Source organism: Phoenix dactylifera, unplaced genomic scaffold, assembly GCF_009389715.1.
Source record: "Phoenix dactylifera cultivar Barhee BC4 unplaced genomic scaffold, palm_55x_up_171113_PBpolish2nd_filt_p 001031F, whole genome shotgun sequence".
NCBI classification, from domain to species: Eukaryota; Viridiplantae; Streptophyta; class Magnoliopsida; order Arecales; family Arecaceae; genus Phoenix; species Phoenix dactylifera.
In genome coordinates this window covers 17,047-33,998 of record NW_024068384.1, presented here as the reverse complement: position 1 = coordinate 33,998, position 16,952 = coordinate 17,047, and the positions used below count along the sequence as shown (strand labels likewise).

The 16,952-nt window shown below is 36.5% G+C and overlaps 1 protein-coding gene across 1 annotated transcript; it reads right to left on the bottom strand.

The window, feature by feature from the left end:
• Window positions 1-361: 361 nt before the first annotated feature.
• On the bottom strand, window positions 362-15,781 carry LOC120107817 (mitotic checkpoint protein BUB3.1). Its single transcript, XM_039121283.1, has 9 exons — window positions 15,469-15,781; window positions 15,221-15,351; window positions 10,362-10,444; window positions 5,439-5,705; window positions 1,957-2,032; window positions 1,183-1,263; window positions 994-1,072; window positions 806-906; window positions 362-705 (listed from the first exon to the last, which is right to left on the bottom strand). The coding sequence occupies exons 1-9, from the start codon at window positions 15,595-15,597 to the stop codon at window positions 618-620; spliced, it is 1,035 nt and encodes a 344-aa protein (XP_038977211.1). The 5' UTR covers window positions 15,598-15,781; the 3' UTR covers window positions 362-617.
• Between the last annotated feature and the right edge of the window lie 1,171 nt (window positions 15,782-16,952).

Sequence of the window (16,952 nt, the reverse complement as noted above, 5' to 3'; positions counted from 1 at the left end):
GTACAAGCTTGTCAACGGTCAAAAATCATAGCAAGATAAACTACTCGGCTTTTGCTTTTTCCCCTGCTTTCTCACTGTAACCGTTGGTCCTCCAATGGCAGAGAAAGGGTGGCAACATAGCAGATTGATTATATAGTTAGTTCTTTTGCCTTATTGACTTGTGAATGGGGGCATAGGTCAGACTCTGTAACTTCTGCTGCATGTTCTTTCTATATCTTCTCCTTCATAGGTAGAAAATTATATATCAAATATTGACTTGTAATATATGTGGCACAAAATCCAATAAATTTCTTATTCATTTCCTTGATTGTTTCTAAAATAAAATAATGAACACCTACAACAGTTGAAGTAAAAGAGCCAGTTGGAGATCAGATGAAGACATTTTCATTAAGTTATCCTATTCTAACAGTGTACGCAACTCACCCTTAATTTTGTTTTAACGAAAATAACAGCCATTAATTCCCGACTTAGTTGTCCACTGGAGTTCTCTCTTTTTTTTTCTCCAGAACAAAAGCTGTCAGAATACACACGTAATAACAAGAAATAGAATTTTTAAGTATTCTCCAATAAGCATTCTACAAATTTTAACTACCTTGTTTCTTGCGATGAAAAACAACTTATGGAGGAGGTGCAGGCAATGCCTTGGGCTTTGGCTTGACTTCGACCTCATTCACATTCCGCACGAAAATGGCATCGGGTTCATGACTGCAAGATGATAAATAAATTAGTGATTGCACCATAACGGTGGCATTATTTTAATAGGAACGAATTTTATGAGGTTAGCAAAATAATTTGATTCACTCACGGTGTATCCCCCTCTTCGAATGTGTAGCTGGATGCCACAGCCAGCAGACGTCCATCTCTACTGAAGGATAACGCTGCAATACTGGTTGGGTATTTTGAATACTGTAAAAGAACAGAACAAGAAAAGAAATGTTATGCAGAGCTTCTCAATGGTGATGTACAGGTGTTGCCACTGTATGAAACTATTACCTGGTATAATCTCTTCTTGTTGTTACCATCCCACACATTTACATATCCATCACAGCCTCCAGTGGCAAATGTTCCATAACTACAACAGCCAAATTTAAGGGCAAAAGAAAGGAATTAAAGGATGCGTCCAAGTGTGTGGGTGTGACACAGAGAGAGAGAGAGAGAGAGAGAGAGAGAGAGAGATTTTACATGGGATGGAATGCTATTGCATTGACTGGATAAACAGTGTCCTTCCCAGCCTCTGATTTTCGGTGGCACTTGAATGCATACCTGGATGAAACATTATTCAGTTGAGGGAATCGAAGATCAGGAAACGTATAGAAACACCGAAATTGTCATAAACACCAAGCAAACAAAAGGAAGTGGAATGTTGCAAGAAACAAATGCTTTGGAAATTTAGTAGTACTTGTAGGAAATAGAGAGGTTAGTTTCATTCTATTGATTCCTCATTGAAGCAACGGACTGCTTTTTCTGCAAACAGACTAATGAAGAGGAAGTCGCTGCAAATAACAGTGCTATCTCAACTGTCCCAACAGTAAAGTACTAAACAAACAGGATTCTTCATGCAAAGTAGGAATTCTAAACATAAAAAGTGCTATATAATGAAATGTAAGTTTTTCCCATCAGACAGCTAATCACCTAAGTCCACTCGGAATAACAACTTAGAGGTTGAATACATTCAACATTTGCTTCTCTATCTCTGCACAGATACATTTTCAGACATGCACATTTATGTCCTGATAGAGAACTAGCACTTAGCAGAGAGCAGCTTTAAGTGAAATCAGAATTAATCACATCATTGAACAAATCAGTCTCTACCATAACGTAGTACCGTCTGTACGATTCAAGGATCTACAGAATATGATCTCAAATATGTTGAAGTAAAAGCAGCATATATCTTCTGAAGCAGATGTGTTCCTATTTCTAGTATTCATATAATGAAATTTAAGCAAAAGAACATACTTCTTAGATTGGCCAGCCTCAGATAAATCAAAGAACTCCATAGCAACCCGACCTTCCACAGAACTTAGGGCAAAACCTGAATCAAAGAGCAATCCAGGTTAAAAACATCAAGTACAGCAAATAGGGTGACTGCATTATTACCAATATATGGAATGTAAAAGAACGAAAGCAAGTGATGCATGAAATTTAATATAAGATACTAACTAGTTGAGAAGTATTTGGATACTAACTAGAAAAGTATTTGGCATGGCAGCCAGTTTTAGAAATTTGAATGTTAAATATCATATGAAGTTCAAAAGAGTGCCGATACACAATCTCTTCCATCATGCTTGCAGAACTAGTTCGCAAGCATAGCATCAAAAGAAGTCTGAAGCGGCAAGTCAAAAAATGTACATTCTGATACCACTTTAATACTAAAGCTCAGTTGAATTGTCACATTAAAGAAAAGGTGAAAGTAAGGAATGTAAACTGTAGAAATTAGACCCCAAGATGTTCCCTCCTGACAACCCTCCATTTATAATACTACTACTCTTAATTGTCATGATCGCTCATCGTCACATGATCTGATCATCATTAACCACAAAGCTGAAAATCATAGCCAAAGGCAACTGGCAAAATTATACACTGTACTGCAAAGATAAACTTTCCTAGCTGCCAAATTGTCAGCCTTAGGAACACAGTTACAAACTTGTGAAGCGTGATTTCCCATTGGGCACCAAGCAGAAGACTTTTGCAGCTTTGCAACAAGCCATATCCCGGCATGTCAGATTAATGGTGAAACAACTAAACTAATAAAGTAATAGATTTTCTACATTAGATGAGTTTGAAGCTGTTTTAAAGCAAATATGCTTGACTCCTTATGCTTCAGGTCCTTGCTTCACAGTTACCTTTGGTGACTAAACTGCTGCAGAAGCATAAAATGTTCTTTAATAATACCAATAGCATCTTAAATGGCATATTTTTCATACTTCGTAGATATTGATTTTGAATTTCAGACTTGCCCACTTTGTATCCAGAAATAGGCTTGTAGATGTTTATCCATTATCTGTCTTGAGTGCTATTCTCACAACTATAGTAACCACAAAAGTGCAATTCTGAATATATAGACCGATGCCTTTGTCAACATTTTATCCTATCGAATCCAACCTTGCCAACTATTTTAGCTAAGTCGATGCTCCTAATTATGTCACACGTCCTTCCACCAAGGCATTCTTAAGCTCAACACTCACCATTTAGCTGCGGTCTTCTCAAAACTCCTCTATAAATCTGCTACTACCATCAATATTGTCATGTTAGTCTGCTCAGATATGTTGATGCAGCAATGGATCTGACTCAGGTACAAGATGCCACATGACCTTTAAGTCACTCCCATTGCCCATCGTACATCCTTAACCTCTTCATTTCAAATTTATAAACTTGATAGTCCACTCCATGCTGCCTAGCAATGCACTCTTGCATATAGTTTCCAAATAAGGTGCAAGAATAATACACAAAAAAGAGGTGGGGAATAAGCATCCCTCTCAAGTGAAAAAAATAAAAAAGAAAGAAAGAACACCGGATTTGTAGAAGTAAAACAAAAGGGAAATGCATGAGAAACACGTGACTACAGGCTAATCATTCAGAAATTGGTTGCTGGAGGTTTCTTTTTTTATTTTGTTAATGAAATTCTTTTGCTTATATTCTAAGTATGTAGATGTTTCAAAATTTTCCCATTTGAGGAAATCAAATTGACCTTCTTACAGAAGCAGCTTTCTCAAGACCCAATATGCTGCACAAGAAATGAGTTCCCTGGATGCTTTCACATCTTACACCAATTCCACTAACCAATTTCTTATCACTTACTTTGTTTTCTTGTCCATTAAACCAAGGCCTTAAAAAGCAATGGTGGTAGCTGTTGGTTGAGGTACCACACAATGCACATGCAGTAAGTAGCTGCAAATATAGGAGACCTATGTGATTGTTATTTTTGAAATCCCTAGAAGTAAATAAAATATGAAAAGTATATAGAAGTAAACAAAGTACAAAAAAAAAATTCAAAAAACTAGAAAAAATATTAAGTATACATCGTTACACTTATTTGAGAGCATATCTTACAATAATATGACAACTTAGCATTTAAAAAAAAAGAAAAAGAAATTTCTTCATATGGTATGCTCAAATCAATATGACATGTTAAAATAAAATTATAGTGAGGAGCAAGAGGTGGTGGAGTAGGTTCTTTATGAGGTATGCTCAAATTTCAGGTCCACAAATACAACAGAGAAATCTGCAAATAATCAAATGATGAATAAAAAGAAAATAAGCAGCAAGGATTCGTGACTTATTAGCTTAAAGTGTCTACATATTAAACAAGATACATAGTATTTAAACGACCAAAATTCGTAAAGGCAGTCAAAAGTCAAATCTTCTTCAAGAAATGATTTACCGGACACTTTCATCACAAACCGTATGTGCCCGGGCTGCATATGTGAGATATTAGGTCCTAGGTGGCTCACTATGCAACAGAATGCTAATGCAGATGCAGTGCAGTCACCAGGCTGCATCCGCATACGCTAGCCCATATTCAGCTGCCTAGACCACATTATTAAATATTGCATTAGATTTCCTTTACCTTTTTATTTTGTAAACCAGCTTTTTAATTAAATTCCCTTAATGCAGTATCCTCTTCTATGTAAATTGTGTGTGAAACAAATGACTAAGATTTAGCTGCAGATGTGCAGGACTCAGTTATGTGTGGAGCGCCTATATCTTCATTATCTGGTATATCAAGAAATGTGGTTGTGTCCTTTTCACCCGACTCTCTTGCTTCATAAACTTAAGCATGCAACTACATCCAGGCTTAACTATTTAGGACAAACTGGTTTTGGTTCAAAACATTCAAGCTATCAATTCCACTCATCCCCCAACAATAATAGTGAATGTACTTGTTTTTACCAGATTAAATGCACACAAATTGAGGTCCACATCCTTGGAGAAATTATACATTATTTATGTTTTCCCAGATATATCAACACGAAAGAAATGTTAATGATTTAAATTTAATTTCAGGTTCATAGTTGTTTGTTATCTGTGGTGGTGGATAGGGGCTAATCTGATGTTATTGCGAGCTTTTCCATGACTTTTACCAATGTTAAAATAGAGTTTTCCCTTCTTAAACCATTGAAAAAAGATTAGACGACCTTTACTTACCAAATCCACCTCCGATCTATCTAGAGAAAACTACCACCTCTTGCATATGACAGAAATTATGCACAATGCTAAGCTATGTATTTAACAAGAACACATTAAGAAAACAATATAAAGCCCATCTATATTAATAAAAAAGAAGTTAAAATAGCAACAAAAAAAAAATTCCAAGGACTTTTTATGAATCAACTATCTCACTAGTAAGTAAATGCATCCATTCATGAATGACATGCACAAATATCCATGTGGAAATTTTAAAACTATATCAACTGCTTCAAGTTCTTATAAATGTTCACCTGTGCCATTGGGATAACAACGGACACATCTAGTTTGATATTTCAACGAAGACTCCCTCCGTTGCTCCGGTTGAGACATATTGCGCAAATCATAGACATTCACATGCCTTCCTGCAGTTGCAACAACTAAGCGGTGGCCAACGAGAGAAAGTGAATATACACGTTCAGGTTGTGGATACGTCCCGACGAGAGTACGATCTGGCCCACTTGCACCTCTAGGATCCCAGCACTTCAGTGTTTTGTCCCAACTACCTGTGATTACTTGTCCTGACATGATATAAATAGACAAATCAGCACACATCATAAATGTTGCATATGACAACTTATTGTTTGACATCATATTGACGAGTCAGTACACATCATAAATGTTGCATATGACAACTTATTGTTCGACATCATACTTACAAGATCAAAGTGCAATATACCATGATAATGCATAAATAATATGATGGGATAGCAAAGAATACATACATCAGATAGAATGCATCACCTAGTGCTATCATGGAATTCAATCAGTAAAGCAAATTATTTTCTAAGACAGATCAAAGACAAATCTAGTTACAACATCTAATGCTATATGAATCTCAATGGCATTAAGGCCGCATTTGGAAGAAGAATAAAAGGAAGTAGAAGTCATTTAACCCAGTTATTCCATTCTTTTTCAGCCAAACACTCATTGGAGCATTTGGATCAAACTTTTCTTTTTGAAGGGAAAACAGACATTTCTAAAAAATTTGGTAAACAACTGTTTGCCTCACAAACCCCTTTTACCCACTTAACCCAGGAATAAATTACTCCATCTAGGGTATAGTAATCTATTCCGTAGTAAAGAAGAGCAGGAGTAACTTAGCTCATTTATTTTGGGTTGATTTATTCCTCTTCCAAAGTAACCCAAATTATATATATAGAATCAATGGCATGACTTTACTTACGCAGAGCAGAACCGGGTATAAAAGCAGATTCAGGTGCAGGTGTGGGAAACCAGATCGAGCATTTAGAATAGGAAACTTTTAGCAAGTGCAGGAATGGGTTCTTAGAGAGATGCTATAGCATGTGCAGCACCCTAACTAGAAGTTTCGAGCTACAAGCAATGTGGCCCAAAATGATGACTGAAAGAGGAAGTCCTTGCAACATCCCAACCTCAGCTTCAAATGGTAGTCAAATCTATAGAGTGATCTAGAAGTAGGATATCCAGAGAAGACTGTAGAATGCTCAAAGATGACCAAGATGCCTGATATAAAGGCCAATGAGGTTACCATAGATTCATCCTGCTTTCAAGAGCTATCTTCATTAGTTTTATGAGTAGGTTATAATGTGAGCTCAACTGCAATACCATGTTAACACAGCGGCCAGTGAACTGATTCTGATATAACTGCCTATACTTATCACAGAGTCAGACAAAAATCTCAAAAAATAGATCTCTTGTTTTTGGTGTTGTTTTACGTATTGGCAAGTGACATTAAAAATAGTAATGGCATTTAATTTGTTCAAAAATAGTAGACAAATGCATAATATATAGCTTTTAACACACGACAATGATAAATTCCATATTAGAAATTACTGAGTTCCATTAGCTATACTGACCAAATAGACAGGAACAGAAAGTGATGCATGCAACATTGTGTAATTCTTTACGAACAAGAACCTAAAATTGATTAATCAATCAGCATAAAGCATAAGCACCGTAGCCACCAAATGCCAGAGAACCCTTGGATATCTTTTATTGATCCAATAGGTGAGTGGGAAAGAAACACTACAAATCACAACCATAACCACAACCATCTCACCTTATCCTAGCTATTTAGGTCAGCTTTATGGATCCACATTCTATTTAGGGCCATCTTTGATGCCATTCAATGTCCCCCATATCTTTGTTCACAACCTCGTACATATTACTTTAAATCTTCCCCTCCTTGTCCCGCATCCTTCAACAATTCTCTCTCCTTACTAGAGCCCCCTCATATTTTCATTGTGCAGCACCTAAAAATGCTGTAATAGAATTCATATTCTCAATCTATCCGTATACCAAAATTTTTTTACATTTACATTTCTGCCACACTCAACTTGTTTTCCAGAACAATCTTTAATGCCTAACACAATACAAAATTTCAGGCCTTATTGTTATCTATAAAATTTTCTCTCAATCCCCAAGTTGTGCATCACTCAGGGGAAAATGAATTATCAACACTGACATCAATAGTTCTTGATATTTTTAGTTAACATGGAATTAGATGTTTGCTCAACCAATTAACTTTCCACTTGAGAAAAGTGTCTTTTAAGGTAGCTTTTCTAGCCAACTTGTTTCCCAGGTTGAGGATTAAATATTTAATAATTTTTGGACAGACCATAAAGAGCGATATTAATATAAAGTGGTTCGAAGCTTAAAATAAGTCAGGTCAAGAACTAAAATAGGTGACAGCAACCGGATACATGGTGGAGTACCCAAATGTCATGGTAACTACAATTTATGAAAGACTGAGCAAACAAAAAGGATATCCACATCATTTGATCAAGAAGGGTTATTCATTGATGGTCCAAACATCTCATCTGGAAAGGTAAAGGTTATATGCCATGATAGTAATTCTGAAAAATCGGATATATGTATCTTCATCTTTCAAAATCACTCTCAAGGTATACTTCAGAATATGTGGCTTGTTGTATGCTTTTATGCACATCGAACTTAGGAACCCACCCAGTTGCCATATTCCGAGATACTTTACATGGAAATGCATACAATCCTCTTATATTTATGCATATATAGCCTCATGCATGATGCTAACATTGATGAGAATTTCTAGTGATTTGAATTAACGAAGTGAAGAACATTGGCTTGCTGGGTTGGTGGGTTATTCCTTGACAACATAACACATATAACCCAATTGCTAGCTTTAGGGGATGAGGTAGAAACATAAGTAAACAAGATGCACCTGTAAAAACCTTTCTCATTGATTATAATAACTTTTCGTAGTTGTACTATAATCACATCAATAACTTATAATGGGTGTTTTTATAGTTGAAGCACATGGAGAGTGAATTCACACACAGTGGGATATATTTATTTTAGTTGATTATCTGATTTGAAATTACGGAGGGCGAAAGGTTCAGACATAAATCAAGTTTAAGGCCATAGACTTGAGGTCAATTAACAATAATGTAATTAAATTATATCAGACAACACAAGAGACTTCCTTTGAGATTAGAGTTTCTTATTTTTAGACAAAAAAAAAAAAAACCTTCATCTCCTTTTTACTGAGCTCAATTTCTAATAATACATTCTGTAGATAAAAAATCCAATTTAGATGGAACAAGATAATAAATCTTTTCTTAAAATGTAACCTCCTCCACTTGTGTCCTGAATCTGATTATTTTCCACTTAGAAATTCATGAATCCCACATACAGGTTTCAAAGGCTGTTTGAAGTTGCAAAGTTGATGGGAGAAGCAGATGAAAATTACTGATGTTGCTGTATATTATTTTTTGACGATTGATTCATCAAGCAGAGTAGTCAAATGTTGGTGTCAACCAAGACAGAGCTGGTTAGATCAGATTTACCAAACTGGCACACCAAAGATCAAATTGGCAAACTCAAATTTATCTCTAAAATCCTTAGATGTTATGCCATAAGGAAAACAAGTGGATCCTATATAAAATAAAATAAAAAATAAAAAATGATTAACCTTACAGGAAACCTTGATCCATCAACTTTCTTAAGCCTACATTCCTAGCCCAAAGAGTTTCCATTTGTTTATCCTGGTTCCACAAATTTCCATTTAATTATTCTCAATAATCCAATCAAGAAATTTGTACACAAGGAATTATAAACATGGATTGTCATTTTTTTATAACCCACAAGTTAAACAGGTTAAATGTTAATAGTACCATGAATGTGCTAAAGTTACACATACAAGGGAAGCAATTTAGGACCCAACTCACTACGAAGCAAACATGGGCAGGCATGTTTTATTTGCAGGTCAGGTATGGGTCAAGCAGCAATGACCACAAGTTAAACAGGTTAGGTGTTGATAGCACTACGTTGTTGATGATCCTTATCAAGTAGGGATTATTGTGTTAGTATTGATAACTAATTACTATAACCAGAGACAGGAGAGAAGCATCAGATCATGTAGGATTCAAGAGGTTACAAAAATTTGTTATGCAGGTCGATGGATCAAGAGCAGATCAGTAGAATGAGCTACTACTACCTAGTGAGTATGGCTTGTATGGTCTCGAAAAACAATGAGTAGTCAGGTCATTCAGCTCTAAGTCAAGCCTATATATCTTGATAGACAAGGCTAACCCAACCCAAACCATTGCAACTGCCAAGTATAGAGCTATGGGTCTTATGATGGTTATTTAGTGACTCATAAGAGTCATAATGCACAGATTAAAGTCTTTCAATATTATATTAAGAATGTAAAATAGGATGTGCATATATGGGTTTTTTTTCTGATAACAAATTTTTTTCGAGATTCATAGTGCAGTGCACAAAGTCATCTATATAGATTGATTACACAAAACAACAAACAAATTTTGAATAAATTTAACAGAGAATACAATTGCATGCATATGAACCTGTCAAATTGACTGATCCATGAATGTGCTTTATAAGAACAGGAATAAAAAAGGGGGCAACACTGCATCAGTTCAAAAAGAGTGAAAAGTTGCATAAGATCATTTAGTTTGCCTATCTTGAAGTACCCTATGTTAAAAGTGAAACCCTTATAAGGTTCATGTCAATATGCAATCATTGATGCTTGCCTTATAAAGTTTGAAATTTCAACATATGATCAGTAACAACAACAACAATAGTAACAATAATAATGAAAACTTTCAGTTGACATGGTTTCTCTGTAAAACTTAATAGCATAATAAACCAAAAAATTTGGCAGCTATATAGTTTGAGTATACAAATAGCCAGGCAACCTGCTGCATAAGAGTATTCAACACAACGCACAGGAGCTTCATGACGTCCCAAAATATCCTCCTTGCCAGTACCGAAGACAAACCTGAAATAGGATGGTTATTGTAAAAACTTTGACTTAATTGATTTTCCAACAAGGTACGGTTAAAATTTTAAATATAGGTTATACGACAGATATTCAACATTTGTTGTAAAATGGATAGGCAACCAAGCACCAATCATTGCCTTACAGCAAAATTTTGGAAAAATTATGTTCGAGAAAGTTCTGTCTACTAATAATTGATGCAAAATGTTTGCAACAGAACAAAAAAATATATAAGGATGAGCTATTGATCACAAGGCACCACTTAAAAGGGGAAAAAATCTCAAGTGGGTCGCAAAGTATCATTCCAGCTGCTTGAGATTTAAGATGCAATTTGAAAACAAAGTGCCATTTTAAGACTTTATAATTCTACCTATGTTCCATGAATACCTTTATTGTGAGGTTACATGCATGCCTTCAGCACATCAAAGATGAAAAGGCTGTGGAAAAACACATTTCCAGGGGTAAAAAGAATTTTGAAGATAAAATTTACCAAAAGGAAAGAGTATTATCTTGCCACTGTTCTTCAAGATTTCCTTCAATATTTCACTTGATTACTTGAATTGCAAGCAGGTATTAGGTGCAGGATGGGACCATGTCTTTTAAGTAATAATAATAAAAATAATAACAAAATAATAATAATAATAATAAAGAAGTAAGGAAGCTTAGAAAGCAAAAGTGTTGTTAGAATCAGTTACCTAGGAGCCCAAAAGGGCCACCGCCTAGGCAAGGCCCAACTAAAAAAAAAAAAACTAACCCATTTAACCTTTAGCCGTTGGAAACGGTTTAGACTGCAATATATGGTAATCACAACACCCGCTTCCTCGTCTCGTTAGGCAACAAGTGTCCCATTTTAGAAGGATAAAAAACCCAGCTTGCGAGGGACCTTGTGAACCCAGAAGTTTACTCTAGCTAGGCAGGCCATGCTTTCGACCCACATGCCTTTCAATGAGAAACAAGAAAAAAAAAAAAGAAACAGAGTGAAAGCCATTTGCCATTCGGGTCTAAGTCGGGTCCTATCATCACCTTTTCTTTTTCCCATCCTCTTCAAACCTTCCTCACCCTCCTATTGATGGCAACATTGGCATGAACACCTCGACTACCTACTTGGTGACCTCCCTCCATGTTCTCCTACCTTGCCCCTTCTCAAACTACTTCATCTTCTAGGCTTGACTCAACTGCAACTTCTACTTTGTTATCAATGCCTTACTAGCATCCTGTCCCCCTTGCTAATAACTACACCTTGACTATGTAAGGTTGCTGACAATATGAAGTTATTTACAATTCCCCATGTTCGAGCTTGATTCGCGGTAAACAAAAAGTTCAACTATTGTCGGCAATTCTTAGTATATATTCATCTTGCTAGAAACAACTGATTCAAGGTATATTGCATAGGTACCACATAGGCTCTCTTTCAAAGAATCAGCATTCATTTTTCTCTATATAGATTATCAATTTGATTAAAGGAAAACTATTCAGTGGTTAAAAAATTAGGTGTTTGGCTGACTGAGATCTTGAACAATTATGTAGGTACAGACCTCCATACTCCTCTTAGTTTATGTCAAAATTCTGCATATGGATTAATAGTTATAGATGCTTGCATGTTCTTCCATACCATGCAAAGAATCAAACTTGAGAAACCTTCTTGATTAGTTGGGGTCATGGGAAAGGTGTTATTAACATGATAAATAGACCCCATGCCTTCTTTTGAAAAGCAACTGTTTCATATCTTTTAAAAAACATCTGTTTCATATCCACTTATCCAAACTTTATTTCCTTCCTAATTCCTCCTTTGGCATCAATCAAACATCAATCTGTATTGGTTGTCTTTGACAATTGATCGTGCCATAGACTCAATCTGGAATCAATATTAATTACCTTCTTCTATCAACAGTGATTACCATGGGTTTCAGTAGGTTCTCTTTATAGTGATTACCAGTGGAAAGGGAGACAAAGCAACATGAAATGAAGGGCTTCTGGCCCTAAAAAAAAAAAACTTTCTCATTATTTCTTTGTTGAAAGCCATGTAGATCCTCGAAAGCATGATCCGTCCCTGCTGAAGTAAACCACTCACAAACATCGACTAACTAGAGAAAGAAGCAGGTGTTGTGATCACCGTACATGGCCATCTAAATTGCTTCCTTACTTGTTGCCTTTTTTCTCTTCTTTTTTTATGTCTCCTGCCTCAGCAGCACCCAACCTGGAGAGAAGCAAAGACCCAAGCAATGGTTTGTAGGGCTCCACCAATAGGCAATGGATATGGGCACTGGAGGCAACAGGAGACTCTATTTTTCCCCCTGCTTTTCCCTATCTTATTTCATCTTTTTTTTTCTGCTTATGTTATTGTTTTTCCACTTGCTCCTTGGTGGCTAATGACCCACAACCTGCTTCTTCTCCTTCCTCTATTTCCTATGTTGCCTTGTGCTTAACGTTGCTAAAGCTAGCTTAGAGGTTGTTGCTTCTAGGACTCTTATTCTTCTCTTTTCTCCCTGCTCTGTTATGGTCTAAACAGATACTTATAACATTTTAAATGCCTTCCTCCCTAGGTGACCACCTAGGCTTGGAAGGTCCAAGACCAGTTCTCACCTAAGCAACTTCACTATCTTTTGAAGTGGGTACTAGAGCAATGTCTAGGAAAATTGTAAAGCAAGTTAAACTAGTTTCCCAAAAATGATATCCGAAGAAGGTGGTTCCATCCATGGTTTCAAATCCCAATGGGATGTCTTGTAGAATGTTGGGAAAGTATCATCCCAAGTATTAGGACAAGATTGTCCCAGCATCCCGATTGGCACATCCTGGGACATCCTCATCCTATATATCAGGACGGGGCAAGATGGCAACACATCACGTTCCGCGAAAGAACTAAGATGCCCCAATCCCATAAGATTTAAAACCTTGGTACTTGCACCTACCTTTATTTTCCCTATCTTTAGTAGTATACTTATTTTTCATTCTTATAATTTGCATAGCGGTAGAAGTAACTGTGGGTATCTCATAATAAGTAGTTGATGAAAAGGTGTTACACTAGGTGCTACACCTAAACAATCAACTAGATAATAGAATTACATACGAGTTCTAACATTCCCTCTAAAACTGAAAATATTTGAAGGTGTGGCAATTTGACGCTGACCTACCTCCCCATCCAAACCAATGTAAAATAAATGGGCCCATGAAAGGGTTTTGCAATAATTTGGTGGTATCAATTAACGGAGCAACCTGGTTATAAATGGTTGGGTAGGGGTTTGGCTCTTCAGACCCAATGTGTCACCATGGACTAGATAACCCTTTAAAATTGATTCCTCAAAGATGGCCCTAACCATGCAATGGTTTATAGCCTGGTTAAGGACTGATTCAGATAATTAGAACTGTAGCATGATTGGTGATTAGAGAATTTAAAAATATATATATTCAATAGAAGTAGAGGATGGAGTGTTTGAGATTTATCACATTTCTCCTCCACCTTATTTTTTTCTTCTCATTTTCTCACTTTATTTGAATTCAAGTTCTAAAACATCTGTTTTGTAACCATACTTTGCTATAGTTTACTGACATATGTAATTAACAAGGAAAGCACTAATCAGGTTGGCAGGTTGGGTATGGGTCCATATAAAGTAAATGGGTTTGAGTTTAGCTTTTTACTTTCCAGTCCGATTACCTGAATATAAACGGGTTGTCAGGTTGGTACAGGTTGAGGATTTTTTTTACTCGTTCAAAATTTTACCCAATCCAACGTGGTACATCGCCATCCCTATGTTTGATATGCACAATGTTTCCACTTTGTGACCCTTATCTTTCAAAGGTTGCAGACCTAGAGTAGATGAAGATAACATTCTTATCGCGAACATGCAAAGCATTGAGGCATTGTTATCACTAAACCTGATTAAAGAGGTGAAAGGTTGAGCCTAGGTTTAGAGTTTATTGTAGAGAATGAGGCTTACAATATGAATGGAACCTCAGAAAAATTTTCCTGAATGGAAAATGATTCGTACAGCCAATCCCAAATGTGGGAATATGGCTAACTAAATATGAACACAGTATCTAACATCATCTCTTTCTAGCAATTCCTCAGACACATGAAGAAGACAGTCTAAATAACTATGGATGTTTTCACAGGTCCAAAGTTTTTCAGATAATATCAGCGGTACCATCATCATCCTTAGACAACCTATAGCGTGCTGCAAGTACCACTAGTGAAGGCTCTACTTCCCCAACGAGAAGGGTGATGTATAACAAAGCATGAAACCTACAGCAAAACCAGCCTAGCCAAAACTAAACGACAACAAACCCTTCTAATAAGAAAAGCATTTTTGTTTGTGTTACCATCCATGCCAGGGTGGGAGGGGGAGGGGCAGCCTAATTCCAGTTCCCACTTGAACAGACCAATGAACCATAACAGATATAGCTCATAAAGTCCAACTTTTTCCATCTGGAATTCACAGGGTTGCATATGCAATGCTGTTGTCAATTCTACTTGCAAACTCTAAACTTGAGATATACAAGCTAAAGATGGTACCAAAGAAAGAAAAAGGAAGCGCTAATATGTATGAATTCAAGCTTCTAATTACGCTGAGAACTTCCGTGGCCTACAGGCTACAGGACATAAATGCAGTATTATACTAAAACAGCTAAAATAGCAAAGTCTTTTTTATGATAAAATGAGAGAGAGGCGCTTTTGGTCACAATAGATCAATTTTTCAATCCCATCAAATGTTCAGCATAGCTCAAAATTTCAGAAGAACTCGACAGCAGAACTCAAGCCTTAAAAGTCCCCCCCCTTACCTCCGGACCGTGTTATCAGCGCTGGCACTGAAACCAGAGAAATCATCATGGAAGCAGCAGTCGAGAACGGGGCCTCCGTGCATGAACTCCCCCTTGAGGACATTAGCACTCGCGTCGTAGAGCCGAACAGTCTGATCAAAGGACAAGGATCCAGATCCAGTGATAGTTAAGAACAAAACCCTAGTCAGATACGATTAGGGTTTTGGTGGGGGAGGGAGGGGAAGAGAGGAGAGAGGAAGAGAGTTTACCTTGTCCCAGGAGGAGACCAGGAGGTGGTCGCTGTGGTTGGAGAAGCGAAGGTTGGAAATGCCATCGGAGGGGGGATTGGAGAGCTCCCTCCCGCCACCGCTGCTCGTAGGAAGGACGGCGGCGCTCATGGCGGAGGCCGGAGATCGGAGCGTCGAGGGACTAGGGTTTTGGCTCTTGGGGAAGAAGGGTAACGGAGGAAATTTGAATTTGATGGAAGCTTTCAACAAATCGAAAGAAGAAATTTTGATGAGATGGCTGAATCCTCGGGGAGGAGAGCGGGCGGTCCAGAGCGGTTCAAAATTTCGGAATTCTCTTATTTTGCCCGTTGAACACGTGCACCGAGGAAGGAGGGATCAGTGGTCACTACGGTTCAACCTGGTCTGGGCTCAATCCGAACCAGGCCAGCCCAATTCGCTTGTGACAAAGATTTGGGTGCGGTTTTACGGTTGGTTTGGATTTGTAGCGACGTTAATCAAAATCCGACCCCAAACCAATCGAGATTTAAAATAAGTAAATGTATCTTTATTTTTCATTTAACTATAATTTAGTTTTAAAATTACAGACTTGTGTAACCGTTTCAAAATAAGCCCATCTAACGCAAATCCAACAAACTGTTTAGAAATATTTCCAATCTTAAAGTATACTAGCCATGACTTTGTTTGCAGGTACATATATGTACATTTATAGTTGGTATATTCAACATTGTTTTTGCAAGCAAATCAGTGTATAGTTTTAGTTTGGATATTTAACATAATGTGACAAGATTTTTTTTGATATTAGACAAAAAATAACCTTATCATTTTGTTTAGAACTTTTTATAGATATTGGTGAAAACTCTCGCTCTTTTTATTCAATTTTTTTATGTGTACTATTCTCTCACCACCAAAATAGTGTAAATTTTTTTTATATTTAACTAATACCTTTGTATATTTCCATCACTATTTCATGGCGATCTAGCTTTACATTTTTCAAACCCTCGGCTTAACTTTCTCCACTCAATTTTGAATGTAATGTACTTTGAAAAAGTTTGCCTTGTTGATGTGTGGAGTGGTAATCCAATTCAACCAACTTATATTTGCCAACAAAGCTAGGTAACTTTGTTTCATTACTTGTTAACAAAATAGGTGTATAAGGGTAACTTTGATCACTTGATTTACTAATAGATGTTATCGGAAACCAGTATGGTGGGTTGAGTTTTTAATAAAGCATATAGCAATGTTTCAAGTATTTTCTTTCCGACTCAAAAAATTGTTGGATCTGTAAAAGAAATTATAATGCAATTGATTTTTAAGATGTTTTGTTATATAAAATTTAAATAGTTTGTAATGTAATTTAAAATTAAGATATATAATGCATATTAGCCTATATAAATTTTTTTATGCTAGTATGACCAAGAGAATAAGATATTATATATGCCTTCATTAAAAAAAAAATCCAACTGAAATATAATTGGATTCCAAATGTAATATTCATCAATAACATC